The 24,500-nt window shown below is 36.9% G+C and overlaps 4 protein-coding genes across 5 annotated transcripts; 1 reads left to right on the forward strand and 3 right to left on the reverse strand.

The window, feature by feature from the left end:
- Positions 1-1,482: 1,482 nt before the first annotated feature.
- Positions 1,483-13,510, reverse strand: sec31b (SEC31 homolog B, COPII coat complex component). 2 transcript variants are annotated; one of them, XM_024285265.2, is made up of 25 exons: positions 13,354-13,509; positions 12,398-12,629; positions 11,975-12,170; positions 11,794-11,889; positions 11,359-11,499; positions 11,064-11,206; positions 10,886-10,985; positions 10,645-10,806; positions 10,112-10,264; positions 9,797-10,027; positions 9,642-9,716; positions 9,463-9,555; positions 9,274-9,382; positions 8,978-9,156; positions 8,773-8,899; positions 8,474-8,619; positions 6,988-7,161; positions 6,776-6,910; positions 6,490-6,682; positions 6,020-6,415; positions 4,424-4,482; positions 4,069-4,194; positions 3,860-3,979; positions 3,712-3,783; positions 1,483-2,580 (listed from the first exon to the last, which is right to left on the reverse strand). In XM_024285265.2, exons 2-25 carry the CDS (start codon positions 12,598-12,600, stop codon positions 2,401-2,403), a joined length of 3,609 nt encoding a protein of 1,202 aa, XP_024141033.1. In that variant the 5' UTR covers positions 12,601-12,629; positions 13,354-13,509; the 3' UTR covers positions 1,483-2,400. The 2 variants fall into 2 exon arrangements, with proteins under 2 accessions (XP_024141033.1, XP_036073056.1); XM_036217163.1 differs by lacking the exons at positions 1,483-2,580; positions 3,712-3,783; positions 3,860-3,979; positions 4,069-4,194; positions 4,424-4,482 and adding an exon at positions 5,247-5,913 and having other exon boundaries at positions 13,354-13,510.
- A 209-nt stretch (positions 13,511-13,719) lies between these two features.
- ndufb8 (NADH:ubiquinone oxidoreductase subunit B8) lies at positions 13,720-15,463 on the reverse strand. Its single transcript, XM_024285823.2, has 5 exons — positions 15,307-15,463; positions 14,943-15,069; positions 14,668-14,767; positions 14,003-14,158; positions 13,720-13,875 (listed from the first exon to the last, which is right to left on the reverse strand). The coding sequence occupies exons 1-5, from the start codon at positions 15,395-15,397 to the stop codon at positions 13,783-13,785; spliced, it is 567 nt and encodes a 188-aa protein (XP_024141591.1). The 5' UTR covers positions 15,398-15,463; the 3' UTR covers positions 13,720-13,782.
- Positions 15,464-16,690: 1,227 nt separating this feature from the next.
- On the reverse strand, positions 16,691-19,088 carry gpx9 (glutathione peroxidase 9). Its single transcript, XM_036217164.1, has 5 exons — positions 18,735-19,088; positions 18,538-18,631; positions 17,272-17,402; positions 17,047-17,177; positions 16,691-16,969 (listed from the first exon to the last, which is right to left on the reverse strand). Exons 1-5 carry the CDS (start codon positions 18,864-18,866, stop codon positions 16,912-16,914), a joined length of 546 nt encoding a protein of 181 aa, XP_036073057.1. The 5' UTR covers positions 18,867-19,088; the 3' UTR covers positions 16,691-16,911.
- A 595-nt stretch (positions 19,089-19,683) lies between these two features.
- Positions 19,684-21,714, forward strand: fbxl15 (F-box and leucine-rich repeat protein 15). Its single transcript, XM_024285359.2, has 4 exons — positions 19,684-20,159; positions 20,463-20,622; positions 20,698-21,200; positions 21,300-21,714. Exons 1-4 carry the CDS (start codon positions 20,134-20,136, stop codon positions 21,487-21,489), a joined length of 879 nt encoding a protein of 292 aa, XP_024141127.1. The 5' UTR covers positions 19,684-20,133; the 3' UTR covers positions 21,490-21,714.
- The last annotated feature ends 2,786 nt before the right edge of the window (positions 21,715-24,500 follow it).

Here is a 24,500-nt window from a genome sequence, read left to right on the forward strand (position 1 = left end):
CAAAACATAGACCTTCACATGCAAAAAATCTCATAAAGCATAAATAAAGATGTGAAAATCTAAAAGATAGATATAAACCACTAAAAGTGAATAAAAATCAAACCACATGTATAAAAAAAGATACATTAAACAATTTAAATATCAAATATTCCTATATTTTTGCTAAAAACTTGATTAAAAAGCTAGCTCTTGAGGCTTCCTTTACAAACATGAATATGAGATGTGACACTAGTACATGTTTTTGCACCTCAATGATTCACCTCTTCTCCAACCAAATGTTGATGCAACTTCTGAAACTAGAATGCACGATTCATTCAGGGAAGCAGCAGAGGAGGCAAAACCCTGCGTTTGTCACTAGAGATTTCTCACTTGTCAACAACTCTAGCTGGATAACATTATAGTTCGTGATCAAGGTTAATCCAGATTCATCCTCCATCATCTCTTTGGAAATCTTCATTATTCTATTGCACAAAATATTAAAGCAAACCTGAATTTCTGGTGTCGATCCAGCTGTGATCTCCTCATTTCCTGACACTTTCCTTCTGGGGGGTGAGAAACTGGTGCATATCCAAATCAAATAAATCCTGTTTAGCGCCTGTCTGGTTGACACAGGGCGAAGAAGAATGTTGGCTTGGAGGTCTGGCCTGGGACCAACCTGCATCATACGATGTTGTCTGTGAAACTGTCATTTTCAATAGAAAATTGTTAATGAAGCAAAACAGATTATTATTCTGGAACATAAAACTGTCAAACAATTGCACAACATTAATTTAATGCTCTTTGGCTACTTTGTTTGACACATTTTAGATCTACAGTGTTCATTTGCTGTTGGAATTCACTCATAATTCATACATTTGTGCCCCACGCAACATTTTTAAAAATTATCTGATTTTTTTTCTCCTTTAAATTCCAAACTTTGCCTCAATACTCACTTTATTTTTTTTTTATCTTTAACTGCATTTCTTGGAGAAATAATATAAAAACAGTTTATAAAGCAGCGTGGATTTTCCATAAAATGCTGATTTGCTGCAAAAGGATTGAGTGTAAATCTAGCACAGATGTGCTCGCTCTATCATTCCAGTCCCAGCTGAGCAGGATCTGGCAGAAACATGACTCCGCGAACATGGCTCCTTTTCACGAGTCAGCACATTTTTGTTTCCCACGACAAGCTGGGCCAACTCTTGGCGTGAGTCAGGTCATCGCTGTGGGGTGATGTGAGCAGATGATGAGTTCAAACACTCAAAGCGAGTCTCTCCTGCTCACATCTCATCTGACTGCGAGCAGCCAATCAACAACCAGATCCTGACTTCTGATCCTCCTGGACCAATGGCAGAGGAGTGCATGAATCAGTTTGAATTTTATTCCTCACCTAGATGCTTGGGGAGTTTGTGGGAACTATGTCTTATAACACTAGCTAATTTTAGTTTGTTTTAATCTAAGATGTAAATTGGTAGTCTGAGGCATAAAGAAAGAAACATTGTATTGATGTCAAATTTTACAAGTGAAACTTTATTTGAAAAAGTTAATGAAATGAGTAAAGAAAGCAACGCAGATCGTATAAATATTTGTGTGACCCAAATGGGCACAGTGAGGCACTTCCTTTGCCTTCTGCTGCCACTAAACACCAATCGATCCAGCATTATGTACAGCAGCAACAAACAGCTGATTTTTAAACCTTAAATTGTTTGGTTGGTTGATCTAATCTAGTACAAAAATGAAAAAAAAGAGGATGCAATTCTGCTCTTACAGAGAAATTGAACGAGCAGTAAGTAAATTGTTTAAGAAGCTTTTTGTGTAAATTGATGAGGGAAAGTAATGCAGTAAAGACAGGCTATTGTAAAATATTGTTACACAAGGCTAGGACGGACATCAACAGTGCCCTGCAACAATTCAGTTCAAAAAAACCCAAAAGTAAAACCACAGAATACAATAAGTACATAACTGAACGCGAATTTTATTTGTTTATTCAAAAACATGTGCCAGGTTTTCTTGGATTAGAGAGCACAAGCCAGGTTTTATTCTCGTGATTTCGTTTGAGATCCTGGATTGTCCTTCTGCAGCTGTGTAACCAAAACGTTTTGGACAAGATGAAAAGAAAAATATGAAGTATGATCGTTTTATATATTACACCACCGACTGAATTCACAATGGATTTCAGAATACATTCATCTGTTTATAAAACTACCACAGTGACACCAACAAGGTTCTAGAACAATCAACCACTGCTTACATCCACCAGGTTCAGCGGATAGGCCAATTTATGGAGTGATGAGAACCACTATCTACGCTTTTTGAAATTATTTTTATCCATGTTGTCAGATCCAAAAAAAAAAAAAAAAAAATAGAAATAAATATGACAATATAACACTGAATAGTGGGTTTGTGGTGTCTAAAGGGGGGTTAGACTCCGAGCTTGTTGGCGGTGGTGATGACCACTTTGAGGATGGGCATGAAGGCGGAGATCTCGCTGAAGTTGCTGCTGCTGACCACCTGAGTGTGGACCTCCAGAGCCCGCTGGTAGTTCTGACTAGAGACGCAGCGGCTGATCTCGTGGAGTCCATTCAGGATATTTGGAGAAAGCTAAAAAAATAAATAAAATAAAATAAATAAAGAGATCATTTCCTCTTCTGCACAGCTATAAGTAATAATTCTCCCATCGCAATAAGGTATTAAAGTCTCATTCTAATCATCTATTGATCTATTTTAAAAGCTTTCCGAGTGTTTTGTTTAACCATAATTATGCTGTTTTTAGCCAAAAATCAAAATCTTGTGCCAGTTTCTTTGTTTGCATGGATTAAGCCCGCCCCCATTCCCATCATCCATCTTTTTACACTCTCTCCAACTAGATTACAGGCCCTCACAACCCCAACCTAAACATTACCTATTAAAGTTTTGAGTCAGATGCCAGTCAGACGAGGAAAACAAAGACGTACACGGATCTAGTTGTTTACAGGTGAATGCATCAGAATGAAGCTTGTGGGCCGCCAAATGTACGTCACAATTACCAGCTTTTTCCAACTGTATTTTTTCCATCTGTTCTGATTCATACAGATTTGAATAAACACTTTTCAGGAATGTAATTTTAAGGTTAATTTTCTTTATATGCGTCTTCCATCATCAGAAAAAAAAGGATATTAAAAACACAATTTTCAAGGCAGGAAGACTTTAGAGAGAGTTGATCACCCTCAAGAGTTCATGATTGCTAATGTTTTGTCATAAACAATCACAAAAGTCTGTATATAACTCATATTTCCCCTGTTTTTTTTCTGTAGTGAGCATGTCCAAGGATACCAAGGATAATCGTTTTTATTTTCATTCACTACATTTTATCTGCCTTTACTTTTCCAGGTAGTTAAACCATAACTTTACTACATCTGGAAAAGTGCTATCATCATTGATGAGATTTCAACTGTGAGGAGGAAACATTTCTCTCCTAGTTGAGTTTTTGAGACACAGTAAACTGAGAAATCTAAACACAATTCAGACGAATGGAATTTTGTTTTACAAAAATGCTTAAGAGGTGTTTTTGATTAGAAATGTTATCAAAGAATGAATTCATTTAAATTAAAAATTTGGAATGAATCATCTAGAAGTTAAAAAATGAAGAAAAAGAAATATAAAAATACTTCAATTATAATGGAAAAGTACATTTTTATATCTTTTCTTTCCTAAACATCTACGTTTTAATACAAATATTAGAAAGGTGCTTACTGATTGCTCTCTCAGTTTGTCATACAGATGTCCCAAACGTTTTCCTGCGTCATCCAGCTTTCGTTTTGTTTGCTGGAAAACAAGAACTTTTGGTTATTCTATTTGAACCAGAGAAGGAAAAGTGGCTTCAATCTTCATGCAGACGTACCGGATCCCCCGCTGCGAGCTGGCAGCGCTGTACCAGGCTGTCAAAGGTGGTTTTGAGGATCACATGCTCCGGCGGGATTTCCTTCTGCTCCACCCGCTCTGCTGGCAGCTGCTGGAGAAGCTGAGCGACACCAATATATGTGATTATTTATATGTTCTAGCAGAGTATGTTTCTATTGAGGTGAAAACAGAGCTTCTTTGGAGACGGACCTGCACGCTCGGCTCCTGAGGAGCGCCGGGGGGGACCTGGGTGGGGTCATGGGGCTGTTGGGACTCCCCTGGGAAACCCATGACAGGAGCTGTGATGGGGGCAGGTGGGGTGTAGTTACTGGAAACCTGCACACACATAAAGAACATTAGAACACAGAACCTTGTTTAGCAAAACATATGTTCAAAAATGTTGGTAATCTATGTTGCTCTGATAGAAATGTGGATCTTGGAAAGGAATAAATTGCTTCAAAAATATTCAAAACTTAAGTAGTGACATCACTTTTGCAGCCGAAATAAAACTAAATTCGTTTAATGCACCAAAATGATCCACTTTTGGTGGCAAGTTCCTGCATACCTTTGTCTTCCTGGGTCCACCTCGTACTGTTGGGGGGTCATTCCAGCCCTCTTGAGGTCCTAAGTTAATAAAGGGTCAGAATTACTAAATATTTGGGACGGAATTTAGTTTCATACACTGGGACAGCAGCTCAAAAGAAAGTAGTTTTTCACTTGAACTTTGATAAAATGTAAAAATGCTAAGCCGGACTTTATAATTTTATAACTTAAGGCTTAATTAAGGCCAGGGCTGGGTTGATAAAATTGATTAATCGATCTGAACTAAATAGATCAATAATTAATTCATAAAAATAGATATCAATTAAACCTATAAAGCTAAAGTCAGCTAGCTTGATGCTAACGTAAAATAGGATTCCCATAGGACAGCCGATGCTAATGCTCCGTCGACCAAAAATTACATTGCTAACTAAACAAACATCTTTATTTACTCACAGGCATGACTTTTCTAAACTATTTTAAGGAAATAATTTCTTAAAGTAACCATTTGTGGTCTAAAAATATGTATTTTGCTCGTACTTTATACTTCTTTTGGAATAAGATGTAATGCTATTGCGCGATTGCCACCTAGTGGACAAACTGAAACTACCTCCAGGAGAAACAGAACAATTGTTTGAGAATCCATGTATGGTATAAACAATCTCATTATAACTTCCCTATTACATTTTACAGTATGTAAAGATTAATATGAATAACTTCAAAACATATAAATTATTAATGTATTCCTAAACAAATGTGTCTAAATGTGTAAACTGTGTTAACTCAAAACTGAATTAAATTGAGTGGATGAAAAGAATGAAAAAAATTTGAATTGATTTGGTGAATCAAACCGAATCTGGAAATTATTGGGGATACCCAGCCCTAATTAAGGCTTCATAAGGCACAATAGAAACAATGGATAGTGCACGACTTTAAAATCTGAGGCAATAAAATTATTAATTATATATAAACCTGATTAACTACCCTTTCACTCTGTAGGAACAGAATACTGTCTGATTTTTCTGAAAGATAAATAAATCAAAATCCTATTCCTAAAACTTAGTTGAAAATACCCTAATCCACTTGCATCAAACCAGAGTTAGTACAGATGGCAAAACACAGCAACTCAAAAAAATGTTATCAAGCCATACAGATTTGCATTAAAACAGCCTTTTTGCAATAGATAAAAATAATTATTTGATTCCATAAAAAGCACTAAACTACTTTTTGCGGATTCATAAGCCTCACAAATGTGAATCGCAGGAGCCTGACAAGGAATCCTTCTAAAAACTGAAACCTTTAGGAAAAAAAGATGAAGTTATTTAATAACAAGTTTCGAAATTTTAATATTTTGGTAGCACAAGCAGGAAAAAGCAAAATAAAGCCACTTTCTTCAGCGCGTGGATATTTGGTTATGTTTTATTCTCATAGTGCAGCCTGCAATTTTCTCATCACAACAAGCCCTGACCCTGTCACCTTCACTGTCAGACTGGGAATTCAGCCAGGGAAAGAATCCTGCAAATCAAGAACGAAATGACAGCTGAACAAAAGAAACTAATTCTTAACAAGAGTATTTATGTCCACACGCGTCCTTGATGCCCCAGTAAATATGTGTGCATACCTGTGGGAGGAGGAGCCACAACAGGAGCTGGAAACGGCTTCACGGCTGGAGCGCCGGGACCTCCTTGGGGATACCCCGGTCCAGCAGGAGTAAAGTGAGCGGATGACATGGGGGGTGCGGGGGGTCCCTGGTTCGGAAAGTTTCCTGGGTACATGGGAACTGGGGCTCCTGGCTGGGAGCTGGGAGGCATAAAGCCTGAAGGTAAAGAGGTAGACGGCATGAAGCCTGTTGGCGGCACCCCAGGGCTGGGCATGGGGGGCAGACCTCCAGGGGTGGACGACGAAGGTGGCAGCTGAGGTCCTGATAAGCTGGGAGCTGGCATAGAAGGAACTGAAGGAGGGAAGGGTCCGCCAGCGGAAACCGGTTGAGGCTGGAATGGCTGATGAGAAGGAATTCCTAATAAAAAAAAATAAAGAATGAGCACTTCATCAGCGTTTTATGACAGAACTGTTTTAGGAGAACGCTCTGACCTGGAGGCATGGAGGGATGCTGTGGGTACGGAGGTCTCATGGCAGACGGTGGAGTGCTGGGGTGCTGTACATGAGAGGTGGGTGGAAGGCCGGAGCCTGGGTTGGGCAGAGGAGCTTGAGGGGTAAAAACTGAAGGTATTTGGGGCTGTTGCGGTGGAACCACCGGGGAGGGTGCAGAAGGCTGAAACGGATTCTAAAAAAAAAAAAAACAGATTAAAAGCACAACTATTAGGCTTTTAATGAAGATTACAGCTTGTAATGACTTAAGAAAGTGTTTATACTCTACCATAAATGGGGCCTTTGGTGCAGGAATAGCATTTGCAGTGGACAGGGCAACTTTAGAAGGCTGTGTTATCTGTGGTTGGGCAGAAGCCTCCTCCTGAGCATGGAACAGTCTGTCCCTCAGCATTGTGATTGCAGGCTAAGGAGACATTTTTTATTAAGTCATATCAAAATACAGACTTATACTGAGAAGAGTTGAAATATTAGGGTTCTTACTTGATCTGAGTTCTCAGGCAGGTAGGCCATAGCCGTGGACAAGCTACCTTCAGCAGCTAGTATTCCTGCATAACTGGTTAGCTTCTCTGCCAGGATAGGGCTCTGGATCGCCACCTCGTTGTTGCGCAGGCGCTCGATGGACTTCCGAAGCATCATCACCTTTTCAACCAGATCCTGAAACACAAATACATTCTCTTTCTCCAATTGTTGCCATTATCTTTCGATATTTTACTGCTCATTATTTGTCAAGCTCTTGTTTTTAAAGGGGGAAGCATCAACAGGAGATCCTCTAGCTCCAGCAAGATCCCACTTACAACTCTAGACACTTCCTTTGTTATTTTAAATCAAATAAAACTAAAGTTCATGACTATAAATACTCAGTCAATAAATAAAAATGAATACATGTAATATTTGTTAAAGAAGTGCTCAATCACAAAAAAGCTAGAAATAGTAAATCAGATTAAAAAAAAAAACATTTGTGACGTGCTGTACATCAGTAGTCCTCAACCTTTATCAGTCCATAGCGGTTTAAATTAGACAATATTTGCATGGACCGGCCTGAAAGGGGCCAAAATTTGCATTTTTAAGCTTCAGGTTTCTAGTCAAATAAAATGCTACAACAACAAATTTAGTTTTAAAACATCGAAAAATATCTAGATATTTTTACAGATGACAAAGATTCAATAAAACAAAGTTGTTCTCCATATTAAGCCATTTTAACACTCAATCTAGGTTCCGATTATCTTTCAGGGCAAAAAGATTGATCATATTTTGTCATTACAGAAATCCTCATTCATTGTGTATTTTTTTAACACAAAGGACCATCTTCTGTGCCACTGCTTCTGCTACATGAGAAAAACTGTCTTAATAATTCTGCATTGATGAAGAATCCAGGTTTTGTCTGTAAACAACAGCTTTATTGTTCTTTGAAGTCGAAGGATCTTATTTCAGAAATCCACCTTTAGCCCACATGACCAAGACGGATGTTGCGAAACGAAATCCAGCAGTTTTCCAAAATAAAACTTCCTTCATGATCAGAAAATAAACTAAATTGAAATAATCTACATTAACTCATGTATTTCTTTTTTTCTGTCTGCGGTAAGGGAGTACACTGCTCTGCGTCTATGTTCCAGTCGCTTTTACAGTAGATGCTTCCAATAGTGTTTTGAAAAGGAAAAAAAAGACACTGTATTTCTGCCGTTTTTGACACCCAGGCAGATCTGGGCTCACCTGACACCCAAATCACCTCAGGTGCACACACTGTTTGAACCTTGTTATGTCTTTTGACCCACCTGTACTCTTGCTTTTCACCTGTATTAATTTAATTGCTTTAAAATAATTTTTATTCTTCCTTTTGTAATTTCCCTTTTTTATTTATTGTATTTTTATTTGTATTTTCTCTAAGACTAAATTTGCCTTAAGAGAACAAATTTGACAAGATGTTGTTGAAGATGCACACTTAAAATAAAAAATAATCCACACTTACCTCCAGGCCAAGAGGTGAGGAGCAGTCTCTATGTAAGGCCCAGCACTCCACCAATTTCTCTATGTTTCCAGAGCAGATGTAACACAAGCAGGCCTGAAGGCAGCGCTTCTCCGTGCCCTCATGCTCCAACCTGTTCCCAAGAATATCTATAAAAAGAAAAATGTATACAACCGTTTTGTACATGCTGAACTTCAAACTAGATCTGGTGCACTAATAGGGTTAATAAAATGAACAAATACAGAGGAACTTGTTTTGTCTGTAGCTCAGCATGTCACAGCATGATGAGTGTACTAGCTTACCACACAAGAAAGCAAAGTCCTCGGGGTGTGCATATGTCAGCAACGCGGCAAGAGCTTCCTTCCAGTTGTCTAATTCACAGCACTGCACGATGTCCCTCCAGTTCTGGGTCACCACTGATGATATGAGCTGCAGTAGATGGCACATAAATCTATTGATAGTTTGTTCAGGGGAGACATTTTTGTAGAAAATGAATTGTAGCTTCACCATTGAAATGCTGTTCTTCCGCTTGCTCAGGTATTTCTGCTGAGTCTTTTTGAGCAGCTCTTCTCCTCCGCTGATGGACAGCAGGATGGCTTCGGCATAACGGCCGTCGTTCAGGCACAGCTCTACGGCACCTTCAAAGTTACCGACCAGCAGCGCCTGGCTAATCAGCCCATCGGAGTCTGCAAAACCAGAGACATAAAAAAAAAAAAAAAATCAACCACTGTTGACCTAGTTTTGTGACTTCAGTTAAAACAAGCAATGACAAGTTGGCAGAGAAATAGTGTGAGGGATTTTACCACATGAAACGGGAATCTGGAAGTTGGGAGTTTCCTTTGGAGTGTGACTGAAAAAGTCTGCTGGTGAGACGGAGCCAGAGGTTCTGGATTCAGCTCCTTCTTCAGACCTCTGGAAACAACAGTATGTGTTACAGCAAACAGGATTGTCTTTAAACGTGAATGGACGTTGCCAGTGCAAGAATCGCTGACCTCGGTGGAAAGCCGCTGCATCTTTTCCGCCAGATCGTTGGCGTCTACGCCGAGCCCATTTGGTTGACAATTCTTTCCCAGACATTTTGAAATCTAGATAAATCAAATATTTAATTAAATTAGTTTTTAATCATTTTAATAACTAGCTTTACTTAAAAGTGTATAAATTGTGTTTATACCTTTCTTTCCAACTCATCTTTGCTGAAACCCAAAAGTTTAAGAAATTTAACTCGAGCTTCATCCTCAAAGTTAACCTGCAAACAGATGATGAATGAGACACCATGCTAGATCACGGACTGGATTATTGAAAAGGCTCAGCATCAGGACATCCTACCAGCAGAAACTTCCATATGTCCTGCTCAGTGTCAGACTTGGCGCTCTGTATTTTGCTCTGGCAATAAGTGTTGAATGAACCCGACTGCAGTGCTGCCTGCAGCTCCCTAGAGCGCTGGAGGAACTCCGTCTCCGTGGTAACTTGGCTCATGAACACTTGTCTGGGGACGGGCTGGGGGCTTTGCACTAAAGGTTGCTTGGGATTTTCAAAGGTTATCAGTTTTCCCCCAAACTGCAAAACAACAACAACATAAAAAGTGGTGCTTTAAAGCAGAAGATCTCGCTCGTGCTGAACATTTTCTAATGCTGCACTTACAGCAAAGGATGCTCCCACAGGCCTGCGCACCCACTTTGGTGGTTTCTTTAGAGGAGGAACAATGGTGTCCTGTACGTGAGGCAAAGGAACTTGCAGGGGGGGCAGCACCTGCCCCGTACCAAAGGGATCCATTGTATCAAATGAGGAAGATATCTGTTGGAAGCATGAAACGGCAGCAATAAATATTGTTTATGGACAGAAATTAACCATCCATTACACATTAAAAAGATGACTTATTAATTTGAAAATTAGAACTGCAACATTATTGTTTAGGAGCAACATTTAAATGATCATTTTAAATATTTTTAAAGAAATAATTGATTATTTTGGTGAATTATTTTACATATAAAGATTTTTTTAAGTAATTGGTTAGAAAAATTGTATATATCTAGCACCATCTTATGGACAAACATTGCATTACCCTACAAAAGTATTTTTTTTAAACAAATGAAAAGTTTTATTTCATGTACCAAACTAATACATTACATAGATTAAATTAGTAAAAAAAACAAAAACAAAAAAGTATTCGCTACCTTATCCGCTGTGCTTTGTTGCTGGGCCTTCAAGCTTCCTCCCATCACAGAATAAACTGAAATTCTCCCATCAAATGATGCTGTTGAAAGCAGGGCTGGATTTCTGGGGCACCACTGAACATCGAAGCACCACTGGTTGGTGGTTGGAAGCTCGTAAATGACCTAAAATAAGGAAATCAAATAAAACTCACTTGTAAATGTCAATGGATGTAGAAACTTAAAAAGTGCTTTCTTAACACACCTCTCCAGTGTTGGGGTTCCAGCAGAGGATTCTATTGTCTTTAGCACTACTGAGCAGAAGCTCTGGGTCAGCCTGACTCCAGGATATGGAGAGAATTCCCCTGTGAGGAAGCAGTAAAACACTCTTGGAATATTCTGGCTGATAAAGAACAAATGAAAAAGAGAAAAAAAAGTCTTACCTGGTGTGATTTTCAAAGACCTTCAGAGGTGATGTGGCAAAGCGAAGGTCCCACATCTGAATGACTGGCAGTCTGTCGTCTTCAGAGGCCAACACTAACTGAGTGGCCACATCGGGGTGCCACAGCATTCCAGAACAATGCATCTAAAATCAAATCAAACAAAGGGGTAATCTGATCTGCAAGAAGGATTAGGATCTTTTAAACATCTACAAACAATAAATACATCATCCACCAACTTTAGGGAATTTCTGAATTTTCCATTTCAATAATTGACATTTTTATTACAACTACTGACCCTGTTGCTGTGATCACTGATCTTTATGATGGGCTCATTCTTTCTCAGGTCCCACACCACTGCTTTCCCACTGGGGGAGGCAGAAGCCAAGATGTGCTGAACCTGCCTGTTCCACGACACAACGCTGATGTCTTCAGCAGGCTAAAACACAGGAAACAAAGTGCTACATTAAACTACGGTAGTCTGACAATAATTCTAAGAAAAACAAGTACTGGTAGACAAATACAAAAAAACAATGTAATTTAAATGTTTAGGTCCAATGTTATACAAAAAAAATCATAAAAGGGGTATTCTTTTTTTTTAACATGGCTAAGTAAAATAATAAAAGTAGGCAAACATCATAACATTTCTAAATACAAAAAATGCTCTTCAAACCACAATAAGTGTTTTTTTTATTTTACAAAGCTCTAGATTTGTTGTAATAAAAGTACTCACTTGTGTTTTTGCACCAGGAGTCATTGGACTGGTGAAGTTGTTTAGATCCCAAATATATATTTCAGAATCATTTGCCCCCGATGCAAGAAGATTACTCTGACAAAAAATAAAAAAAGTCGGAGACTTGGTGATATATTTCACTACATCAACTACCCAATCGCAGATCACCACAGATATTTACCTGGAAAGGGTTGAAATCAAGTGCTCGAACAGGTCCAGTATGTTTATCAGACTGTCCAACAAGTGAATCGGCTCCTGAGTTCATTATGGCCTCAGGTTTGTACACCGTCAACGAGCCACTTTCGCTTCCACAAATGAGTCTCCCTCCGGTTTCATCTGCTCCCATTCCAAAATTTACCCAAACAATACTGTGCAACCTGAAGAAATGTGACAAATGATTCGAGGACTTGACTTACTGGGTCATCTTATCTAAGGGTTATATACTACGGTCCAATCTATCTGTATCATTAAAAGTTTGAAGATAGATTCATTATCATGCAAATGACTTTTTAAAACAATTTTTTAAGAATCTATCATTAGCAAGTATATAAAAGTTTCAATTATACACAGAGGCTGATTTCAGCTGTCCATAAATTTGAAATACCTGTTTGCAGTTGGTATTGATCCTTTGAGCTGCATCTCTAGAGAAGGGTCAGAGAAATCCATCTGAAATATCTCTATGGCAGCTGTGGTGTTGAAGGAAGCATCGAGCTGTTGTGCTGATGTTCCCAAAGCCAGAAAGATAGGATGGTGTCCCGAAGGACTCCAAGCCTGATGGGCAGTCCTCTGGATTTCCTTCAGCCTCATCTTTATGCTGGTGTCGAGATTTTGAAATCCTAGACAGATGGACAAATGCCACAAGACTGTCTGTAAAACTAAACATCTGTTTGGAAAAGGCTTATTTGACGAGCCATTAAACTGTAAGCTAAACGTTTTGTTTCCCTTTGAGTTGATCTAAGCAGGAAGATAAATACAATATGTCTATTTTTTTAACACGCATAAACATCAAGCTTTGCTCGATCAATGTGCCCCCCTATGGCAAACTGAAAATTATCTGGAACAATTTACACATCATCTTTCCTGTTAGACAAATCTGTGTAACAAGATGTTTGTTATTCCCATTTCAACAACTAATTACACCGTAATATAATAAGTGTCGCAGATTTAATTTAAAGCTGGCCATATCTCTAAGAAACGAGTTTATTTTTAAAGCTAACATACAGCTTACGTTAGCATTTCGCAAGTCTATTTCACCACTAGCTTAGCATTAGCTTTCCCAACTTACTTTGAACAAGTTTAAATGTTTAAAGCAAATATTTACATCTTTTTGCAAATGAATTGGGCACATATTTAAGCTAGCTTATATATAAACAAAAGAAACGTTTATATCATTACATACTAATAGTTTATTTTAATGTTTGCTCGAAACCGATGCTTCCAGTAGCACTTTAGCTAGCTGCCACCACCCATTTTCCCAGATTTCAATCGAAAAGTAATTTTAATTTAATGAAGCATTTCACATTTTTAGTACGATTATGTTTAACTTTATAATTGACTTACGTTTAAAGGGCTGTGTCACAACTTTGCCGTCTGCATCTACCAGTTCCAGGGGTACTTATCAGTCAAGCTAGTAGCTCAGACCAAAGTGCTTTGCCCTGTTGTCACTCCGCTACGGTAGCCGACATAGACCACTTTTAGATGTGCGTTTGAGTTACCCAAGCTGGCGAATTGTTTAAACCCTCACAAGAACCACTAAAAATGTTGTCAACAAAATTTAAACATGAATTATTTTTTCTACACTTTAAAAATGGATAGATTTTTGTCAAGGATTAACAATATCATTATATGATCATATTTTTTTAGTTAAAAATAAGAAGAAAAAGCTGAAATTCTTTCATACGAGAAAACAAGCACACACAAAACAAGTTAAGTTATTGGTTTTTATTCTTGACAGAAATATATACAGAAGAAAAGCTGTGTATTTTAGTCTTAAATTTCATAATTCTTGACTTCCTCTGGTTCTTTCTCAGGATCCCCTCCTCTCTCCAAGTACAGGTTGTTGTAAGGGTATTGCTTTGGAGCCTGAAAATGATAAAGTTTAAAAGAAATGTTAATTCCAACAAGCTTCTTAACTTATATAAAAATAATAAATTGTATTTGAAAGAAAAAAAAAAACAGTAATAGTTCTCGGTCAAAATAATTCACTTACAACAGGTTGGTAGGCAGGAAAATTTTCCCCAATGTAGAACATTAACAGCATGAACCCAATGAAGCCAAACAGCTGTTTACACATTGTGGACCAGGGAACAGGGCTTGGAGAAGTATCCACACGATTCCGGATGTACATGTCAAAATCCCAAGGAATCTAAAAGAACGATAGAAATGTAAATGTTACATTTAAAGTAAAGATGTTGTTCAATAGGGCAAAAAGCAGTATTTGTTGCTAAGGATTTCATACTTGTATTTTACTTTGTTTTTTAAGCGTTTTATGTCTCTAGGGACCGACTAGGTAATTGGTTAGGACAGATGATGAGTGGTATCAAATGATATACAAACTTTATGTTTAAATAGGGTGGCTTTAGATGTGTTCAGGTGAAAACACGTTTAATTTTACAAAATATTCTCAGAGAAAACACTAACAAAATCCTAATAAAATGTTTCTAAAATTATGAGAAAAAAAAACTGCACATAAGGTTTTATAACTGTAACAACTCAAGTGTTTTGAGACAAACTTACTAAAATGTATATATTTAGGAAAATTAGAAACATTGACCGACTAATGTATTTGTTTTTAATAATTCAAAATACTGTTGGTATTAAAATGGATTTAGTTTATCAAGGAAATAGTGCCAAACACATATTGCTAATCATTACCGGCTCTCCCCAGTTCCTTCTCAGGTCAGGATGATCCCATTGGTACCAGGGGTCCCTCTCATGTTGAGACCTCTCAGGTAGTTTTGGATAGTCACCAAAGCTATAAGATAATGAAATACAAGATGAGCATGTTTTAAATGTTGGCTGCACTGCTGATTTATAGCAGTGTCAGCAACTTAGACAAGAAGGATAAGTACACTTATGTTGTATCACAGGCATCTACGAACAATAATATTTTGAAATGTAATTGATATTTATTAAATAATAAAACTTACCCTTCGCCATTATCAGGAAATGGTTCATAGTCCTCAACCCTCATATTGTACTTTTTTGCAGCAGCTGCCCTCTCCTCTGGTGTTTTAGGATATGCACCGGGTAGGCTGCCTTTACTCATGCCCGAGGCTGAAACAGCAATAAACTAGTTAATAAAACGAAGCTAAAGTTGCAAAACAAAATATAAATTGACAAAATTCAGTAGTAAGCATTTAATTTTCAGAAAACCAGTCAATCTGCTAGCTAAAATTATGCTAGCATGTCAAGGTTACGTCCGTGATGGGTTTCAAACAACACATATAAACCCATTTGGTCAGAAAAAAACTAGTTACACAGCTCAATATAAGTGTTCAGAATTTAACCAACCTGCTCTACATCCTGATAAAATGCCTGCAATCCCAAAGCCTTTCCCCTTAGCGATAGCCTGAGTCCACCGTCGGAAATGGAGGCCGGCCATGTTTACTGGCCGCCGCTGTGGAAACAATGACAAGTACGCATGCGCGGAAGCTGGTACGGATGGTTGCAAGGAGCAAATTTAGAGTTGGAAAAAAAAAAAGTCCTTTTATTTACCAATCAAAAACTGTGAAAACTGACTAAAAAATATATCTTACAACATTTAAAATGAAAACAGGATTTTAAAAAGGACACAGCTTAAAGTGCAGCGGGCTTTGGTTCCTTTGTGCTCTTGTTCGTGTAGAATATAATTCTTTTAACAGCCTGGATGTTAAATCTTTATTTTTAGTGGACGAATCTTCAAGAAGTGGCGGAAAATTAACACCGTCCTCCGAAAAGTATAGGTCTGTACTTGCCTGCACAAGCCTTTAACTTGTAAGAACACCATCACCACTATCAAACACGGAGGCGGGAGCTTCATGTTTTTCACCCAAGGGAGCCTAATCACAAGAAGCTGGATCAGGAAACATCAGACATTCTGAATACATTTGTGACTCGCTGGAAGTTTCAACACAAAAACCTAAAAAGCAGCAAAAAACAAAACAAAAAACAAACAAACAAACAAACAAAAAAAAAAAACAAAGCAGAAATGCTTGGCGGAGCTAAGAGTCCTGAGTATAATATAATGAAAAACCTGTCGAGAAGCTTAATATAAGAAATGTCTCCAACCTGAAACAGTTGGGGGCCTCTGCTAAAGCAAAAATAAAAGTTGATCAGAGGAAACAGGAAGTCTTAGATTGCTCAATTGGCCAATAGAGGCTTTTCTTTTAGTAGAAATATATCTTACAACATTTATAATTCTAGACTTTTTATTTTTTATTCAAATGTAATTAAAATATGAGAATTTCTTTCCACAAATCACTTGCTAACTAACACTTGCTGGTTGAATAAAAGTAACATTAGGTCAAACTTTTGCAGTGAGTTGAGTAATATGGATTGTTAGTAATAAATAGCAAATACAGAAGAAGCTGCACAGGAATGATACAAGGATTTAAGTAAAACAGATGAAGTATTTCTTTGAATCCATGTGGTGTTTAGTTGATCCTGTATGGAACGAAGATCGGGGTAATGAAAGGAACAAAAGTGAATCCTAACTAGAACAGAATTCCCAAATGAACTGAATCATAAAACTTGATTAAATCCTCCTTTCATTTGTCAATTCACTCAAAAAAAGTATCTCCATATTTTAGTTTCCCCAGCTAAAGGTTTGTTTCATCCTCCTGCTTCTGAGGTAATTCAATTTAAATCAATTTAACATTAATTTTAGTTAAGACAAAAGTTCTTAGAATTCCACGAGTATTGTTTCACAATGTTTTATTCAGAATTACAGAATCTTGCCATTAAAAAATGTGAGTGACACAAACACTATTTTAGTGGCTGAAAAGAACTTGCTCTCGGAATGAATGCACCAAAAGATCCGAGGCATGTTCATCTTCCAGTCGGATCCAGCTCAGGTGCACATGGACATTTACTGAGGGATCGTCATTCTGCCACTGATGATAGTGTCAGACAAGTCCATCAGATAAGTTCTGCTATGTCCCTCTCCACAATCTCAATGGGGCAGTGAAGATCATACCTGCAGCAAAGTCCAAACACCAACATGAACATTTCAAACACAGTTTTTAACATGTGGTTTGAAGTTGATGGGCATACCTTTTGTATGGCATGCCGTTTGCAGTTACGAGAAACCTCTCAAAGTTCCATCGGAGGTCATTGACTTTGATTGGAGACCAGTAGAGACGTTTAATGTCTCCAACAACAGGATTAACAAAAGGAAGAGATTCCTGTGTAGAAAAGGAATTTTAAAGCAACATTAATTAAACATTAATTCATAAACAGTCAACCTTGAGTTTTATGTATTAGCATTTAAATTATTACCTTAAGAAAGGTGAAAAGAGGCTCTTCATTTAATCCATTGACCTCAACCTTGGAAAAGATGGGAAATTTTGGCACAAATCCGCCGCCTGGTCTCACATACTTTAGAACATTAAGAATTTCTTCATTTTCTTCTAAAATACCAAAAGTTAAAAAAGTTAGGTATTGTAAACATGTGTTCTGAAAAAAAAAATGTATTAGCATCCATGTAAACATTTGCATATAAATCAATTTTAAGAACAAATAAAAAAGAAGTAAAAGCAAAATTAGTCAATTTTGAATAAAGAAAATATTCACATGACGGTGTAAGAAGAATTCATTTGGTACGTTTCACAAGTAAAACAGATTATGTGTTTATAATTGAACCTAACGAGAACAAGAAACCCAACAGTTGACCAGAACTCTTATTTAAAGAGGGAAAAATTTGAAAAAGAAAAAAAAACTTTAAAATATGTAAGGAGCTTGCATGGCTCACATGGGCTTCTTTTTCATCCTCATTTTGTGCTGTTTCACCCAGGAAAAAGATGAAAAGTATAGATTGGCTTTGAGAAGCAGGATTGCAAAGATTTCTTTTTTTTTTTTTTAATCCTTTTACCAAAAGACACATATGACATACTCTTTAGCTTTACGTAAAGAATTTTAGCATTAACGTGCCACTTGGCCTTAATGGATCTTTGGTTCTAGAATATTTAGTAAATTTTTCTTGTTCTGTTTCTTAAATAAAGTTAGAACATTTTTTTTAAATCCTGCGACAAATTTAAAAAGGATAAGACAGTTCAGCTCAACATGTCTTCATCTTTGGACACCAGGCTTTAGTTTACAAAGACTTTCATTTACTAACATTTATCAACTTTTTCTTTAACATCTCACTTTTTGTTGTAATTTGTACCGTGATATGTGTGGCAAATATACCAAATATACGCAGGATTGCAAACTACCTTTATCCTTTGTTGACAGAAACGCTGATTTTATATATTATATAACATTGCAGAGGGGCAGACAAATGTCTAAAATATTCCCTTTTGCAATAATATCAAAAACTTTTAACTTTAATAATGAAATCGGCACGAGTATTAACTCAGATGTGTTCACAAAATGCAATCCAAACTATAACTTCAAATTGAAATTAAAAGAATAAAGAAATAAAAAAACATTACTTTGATAAAGAATGTTAAAAATCTCAAGAACAGTATATTGGTGAAAAAATTCCAAACAATGGCTTTTGCAGAAGGGTGGGACAAAAGCTCTTCAAAATTAAGGACTACTTACCAGGTGACTGAAGACCAAACTGGTTGCAGGGGAATCCTAATACAGTGAAGTTGTGATCACCGTACATTTCCATCAGTGCATTCATCCGGTGGTACTATGGAGATGATATAAAAGCAAATTCTGTCAGTAATACATAAAAAAAAATAAAAATAAAAAGAAAGAAATAGATTATATACTCAGTGCTCATTCCCACTCACCTCCTCTATTGTTGACCCTCAGAAGGTGGCAACATTGACAATGAGAAGCACTTTATTCCTAAATGTACTAAGAGGAATCTGTTGTCCATCCAGACTCTCTGCAAAAAAATCATACACAGACTTTTCCTCCATACTAGCGTCTCAGCTTGTATACAAACTACTGTTTGTCGGTAGACTGCATTCGGTTTGTTCTCTTGTTGGCTCGTGTTGTTCACTGAAAGGTAACACGTTGGTCAGCAATCATTCAGCATGACTGACCTCATTGTTTTTTCATACAGAGGCAAACGGACGAATGGCTAAACGTTAAACACAAATAGTCATTAAAGGTGCTCACGAGTATTAGTTCATTTGATTTCCAACAATAAGGACTTGTTGTTTTTCTATTTATCCAAAAATAATAGTTATATGTGGTAAAAGTCAAGCCCCATTTTGTTACCCTTAACAAAAAGTAGTACGATTGAAGTTTATTTTATTAATTATACTTGAATATAAGTATTATAGCATGTTTACTATAGAGCGTAGTGTAGGGAGTACACAAACTGAACACTCCCTCAGATTATTTTGAAAAAAATGTACGTTTATATATGGAATACCATAAGTAAACTTCAAGTGAACGGCCTCATCTCTAGTATAGAATAATTGTAATTGTAGTACAATGAAATAAACTACTGTTTGCTTTGCACTGATTAGAAATGGGGCCTCATAAAAACTCATACAACTGCATTTTATGCTAAACTGTCTTTAAAAAATGCATATTTAGAAAATATTTGTATGTATATTTAGAAAATAATTATTTCTAGTAAACGTATTCATCGAAAATAGGAACTAGATAGTCTTTTTCTTCTTTTTTTCTCTCCAGAAAATCACGTGACGTATTCTAATCATGCGTGAAACCCGGAAAACTGGAGATGCTGCTTTCACATACCCTCGTAAACGCAATTCACATAGGACCATGTATCCGATTAGAAGGTATATCAAGGGGAACAGTTTTATATTTACGTTGTCAAAAAGTTGAAGAATACTTGAAAAGTTATTTTCAAAACCAGCTATAAAAGTTTTGACGGGAAAATTGAAAATAGGAAATCGTGTTCCATTCCGGCTTCATTTGAACTACAAAGTAAAATAAATAAATAAAATGTAGATTATGTAGGGTACTTTAGTAATTGGTTGAAATATAAATGTCCTTTTATGTCATTTTATAATAAATCTACAATGGACCGTGGAAGGTTTGTTAGCAGTTGGGATATCAACAATGGGTTTCGACGGACCATGAAGGGAGCATCGGGTTAGGGTTACTCCTTAAACGCTTTACAAGATGCTAGGGCAAAATATCTTGTTTAGGCATCTATATGGAGAACAGCTTGTCCTCAAAATGCCCGAGTGACATATCCGGTTCGTGATGGACGAAGAAGCTAAGATGCAGACGTGAGTATTTATAAAATAGAGATTTGTTTGTAAAAAGCAGCTAGAAAGGGGTCCCGGTATGCTAGCTTTTTAGGCTAACCTTCATAGCTGGCGTTTAAAAACAACAAATCGCTGAAACGTTTATTTATAGAATCCAAATTAGGTCTAGCTGTATGTTGCAGCCACTGGACAGTCATTACACCCATTGCCACTGTTATTTGTCATTATATGATGTGTTTTTGGGTGTTCAATATGAAAGCTTATTATCAGTGGGCTGCAGAGTCAGCTCAAAGTTCAACTGTAACAAGGTTTATGCTCTGACAGATTTCACCTCTTAGACCTGCCCTGGGAGGATGTACTTGTTCCACATATTTTGTGCTATTTGCCACTGCATCACCTGGTCCGACTGCAGCGTGTGAGCAAGCAGTTCCACAGCCTCATCCAGGTGTACCTCTCCAACTGTAGGACTTTTCATTTGTCCACGGTTTGTACACATCGCCCGAAGGATAGTCACTTTTGATCGTTGCTTCCTGTTATGTTTGCTTATTTTCTTTTACAGATCGGATCATGCGTACCCAGAGAAGCTTTTTGCTCCATGTTGAAGGACAATAAAGTTCTTCAGTACCTCTCACTTCAGAACTGTTCGGAATGGGTCACCGATAAAGAGCTCCTGCCCGTTATCGGACAAAACCAGCATCTCCAGAAAGTTGATCTGAGTAGCTGCACCTGTCTCACCCGACACTCTCTTGTGGCCGTGTCCTTGAGCTGCATGCATCTCCAGCACTTTGGCTTGGCGCATTGCGAATGGGTGGACAGCCTGTCCCTGCGCAGCCTGGCTGACCACTGCAGGGAGCTGCAGTCCATCGACCTCACGGCCTGCCGCCAGCTGAAGGACGACGCCATCTGTTACCTAGCCAGAAAATGTTTAAAGTTGAAGTCTCTATCGTTGGCAGTCAACGCCAACATTACGGACGAGTCAGTCGAGGAGGTTGCCAAAAACTGTCGGGGCCTTGAACAGCTGGATCTCACAGGTTGCCTGCGGGTCAGGAACCAGTCCATCAGGTATATTATCTTCTTTTTAGCTGACTTTTTGCCACTCTTGTCCAGACTTTGACATCACCTCGCTTATCCATTCATGTGATCTTCTCGTTGTTCTTGCAGGACTCTTGCAGAGTATTGCCCAAAGCTACAATCCCTGAAGGTGAACCACTGTCACAATGTGACAGAATCAAGCCTCGAGTCACTGCGCAAGCGAAATGTAGTGATTGATGTTGAGCCACCTCTGCAGAGAGCTCTAGTTCTTCTTCAGGATGTACTCGGGTTCGCTCCCTTCATCAATCTACAGATTTAACAGGAGGGCGCAGGTACATTCATTAGCAGTTTCAACATTTTTATGAATACATTTTAACAGAGCCAGAGAACAACTTTGTCAAATCAATAATAATTGGCAATTTCCTTTTGGTACACACCTTACTTTGTGCAGGCAACGTCACATGAACAAGTCTTGTTCCGTCTGCGGTTCACTGAACTTTAGGAACACACATTTATGTTGCAAAAACGAAGTACAGAATACTTGCTTGTTGAAAATACTTTAACGGTTAAAATGAAATGTAAAGAAAAAAAAAGCATCATATTTCTAACCTTGTGTTTGGGAAAAAAATCATTTTACGAAAGTTTGACTTCACCAAAAAAGAAAAAAAAACATTTCTAAAGTACAATTTATTGTTTTGTGATCTGAAAAAAAACTGTTTATGTTTCATGTAGAAACATTTGAAAGTGTTTGAGTTTAATTAAACATTTTATTTTCATGTAGTCAAAAGTATAAGGGGTCATTTTATTCAAAATTTCACAAAATATATAATGAAATAATCACTTAACAAATAGTTCAAATACTTAACTGCATATGAGACTGTTTAGATTGGTGTCTTTTAAGTCTAATTTACTTTTGTGATAAGAACGTGTTGAAACTCAGTTAAAATAAGATGTGGTATTGTCTAAGCACCAATTTTTATTTTTCTATTTTGTTCTGGAATTTTCGTCTAATACATTTCAAAGTACATTTTGGCGTATACTTTAGCAAGCTAAGCTGTGTAGTAACTTGTAACAAAAGTTTAAAAAGAAAAGACTGAAAACAAACAAAAAAAAAATACTAGAACTGTAAATATAATCTTTGAGAACTGTTGCAAGACGGATGCTAAGAGTTATTATATTTAAGCTCTCATCATTGTTAAATTTGTGTCACAAATTAAAATAAATAACAGTTTAAATAGTAGAAAAAAGTGTTTAAGTTTTGTTTATGTTGGATTTTGGCCTTTATGACTGACTGGATGTGAAACAAAAACAATTTCTCTTGTCTGAAGATTTTAAGTTTTAAAGTTAAGAGTTTATTTTCAGAGCATAAGTCTTTATCTTCTATAACATAGTTGTATATTTGCTTGCCGTATGATAAATAACTTGGATTTAAAAAAAAAAAAAACTGTCACCACTTGATAAAATTGTCTGCAGTTTGGATTAAACATATGTAAACACATTTACCCATAATGCATTGCTGCATATTTTCTTTTCAAACGTGTTAATGATTATATAAATAACTAATTAGCTTCATGAATATCCCTTTGCTTTGTGTATTATTGGCAGAAGTTCATAAATGAATTGATGGAAACAGGATGACCTCTGATGCTTATCAACAGAACTGCCACAAGGTGGCAGCAGTGAGTCAAGATATTTGTCAGCTCAGTTATTTAGGGCCTGCATTAATTTCAAACTACACATGACATGTAAGGCAGTTTTTGAATGCATAAAAAACAGGAACATTATATGAAAATGTTTTTATTTGTTATATATTTTAAGAAAAACTACAGTATTTATTTGATGAAGCAGAACAATAAAACTATCCTATTAAGGAGACTGCCTCCCCCGATAGAAGATTTCACAGAAAGATTTAATGCCGTGGTTTTTTATTTTTTCCTCTGGTGATCCAGTTGGCAGACTCTTCTCTGTCTTGTCTGTTTGACAACACAACAGGTCTATTTTCCACATGATGGCATGGTTTAGCCCATCTGCCGCGTGTTGTCCATGAGCTGATTTTGTAGCCCGGGAGTTGGTTCGAAGGGCTTCAGGGATTGACCAGCCTCCTTCTGTTGGCTGTTTATCATCGTATTACATTTTTCTCGAAGCCATCCCTTATAGGGGCTTTTCAGGATTTTACGTTCTTTTAAGGCGTTTATATTTAAAGAAGCTGAGAAATTTTGCTCTGAAATTGACTGTTTTTTAATAAATCATTTGAATATGTTTAGTGTTTCTATTTTTACGTTTCTGTTTGTTGCTGCATAGAAGGCAGTTGGCTAAAAACATTTCAGACTTCATTCATCATCTAGGACCTCAATTAGCATTGATCTGCAGATGAGGGGAGGGGAGAAACATCGCTGCAATATCATATTCCACCGAGCAATTTCTGTTCTAGTGATTGAGTATATTGGAGGTTTTCTCAAACATTTTTAGCCAAACATATTTTGTCTTCCTGTCAATAATATGGCACTTGTCTAAATTATTGATCAATAGCGACTGATCATTTTATACCCAGGCACAAACAATGAAGTTGTTGGGTTTTTTTTTGTTCTAATGTAGTTTTAGCCCCAGGCTCTGTGTAATATATGATGGTTATTAAAGTTTTGAATAAATCTGAGGATAATTTTGCAGCTTATGAAGATCTTGATGATGGAATAACTTTAAGATTCTGTCCAGAGGAGTGCAAGTTTTGATCAAATACCGCAGGTAAAGGATGTAGTTGTCACAGCAGACAGAATTAGCATTTAAACACATTTTTCAACATCAAATGTGACAATCACAACAATGAATGTACATTGTACGTGTTCGTTCTTTAAAAGCATTTCATCATAAACTTATAAAATGTTGTTTTAATTTTTGTAAAGCAAAAATGATAATATTCCTGTTTTTGTTTATTTGTTTTGCTGCCAACATGATATGATGGCTTGAATGTTATTTTATGATGCATATTTATTTCATTTTTTTTTGCACACCATTCAAATGGTTTCTATATATCACAATTTTCTCAGAAGCACTTTTTGTAATTAAAATAAAGCAAATCAATGGTACCTTTGGCTTTCTTTCTCTTTTTTTTCCTTGAATGGACAGAAACTAACTAGAACTAAAAGTGGAGCTAAACCAGTATCTTGCTTTTCCTCTACCTTGCAGTTGTGGACAACTAAGATGCTACAAGTAAAGTTGTTTTTTCAGACACTATAAAATGTGATTTTGCAGAAGCAAAAAATACAAACTATGAATCTAAAAATGATTCTTTCAATTGCTTCCAAAGAAGTTAATGCAGCTTTATTGTATTTT

The sequence above is a fragment of the Oryzias melastigma genome, linkage group LG19 (assembly GCF_002922805.2).
Source record: "Oryzias melastigma strain HK-1 linkage group LG19, ASM292280v2, whole genome shotgun sequence".
Taxonomy (NCBI): Eukaryota; Metazoa; Chordata; class Actinopteri; order Beloniformes; family Adrianichthyidae; genus Oryzias; species Oryzias melastigma.

Excerpts from the sequence above, each read along its gene's own strand:
- fbxl15 (XM_024285359.2), top strand. The coding sequence starts at position 20,134 with ATGGACGAAGAAGCTAAGATGCAGAC. Across the intron at positions 20,160-20,462 it reads GAAGAAGCTAAGATGCAGAC|ATTTCACCTCTTAGACCTGC; the intron begins GTGAGTATTTAT and ends ATGCTCTGACAG. Across the intron at positions 21,201-21,299 it reads GTCAGGAACCAGTCCATCAG|GACTCTTGCAGAGTATTGCC; the intron begins GTATATTATCTT and ends TTGTTCTTGCAG.
- ndufb8 (XM_024285823.2), bottom strand. The coding sequence starts at position 15,397 with ATGGCCGGCCTCCATTTCCGACGGTGGACTCAGGCTATCGCTAAGGGG. Across the intron at positions 15,070-15,306 it reads TTTATCAGGATGTAGAGCAG|CCTCGGGCATGAGTAAAGGC; the intron begins GTTGGTTAAATT and ends TTGCTGTTTCAG. Across the intron at positions 14,768-14,942 it reads TTTCCTGATAATGGCGAAGG|CTTTGGTGACTATCCAAAAC; the intron begins GTAAGTTTTATT and ends ATTATCTTATAG.
- sec31b (XM_024285265.2), bottom strand. The coding sequence starts at position 12,600 with ATGAGGCTGAAGGAAATCCAGAGGACTGCCCATCAGGCTTGGAGTCCT. Across the intron at positions 6,911-6,987 it reads TGCCTGAGAACTCAGATCAA|CCTGCAATCACAATGCTGAG; the intron begins GTAAGAACCCTA and ends ATGTCTCCTTAG. Across the intron at positions 3,784-3,859 it reads AGCTCGCAGCGGGGGATCCG|CAAACAAAACGAAAGCTGGA; the intron begins GTACGTCTGCAT and ends CTTGTTTTCCAG.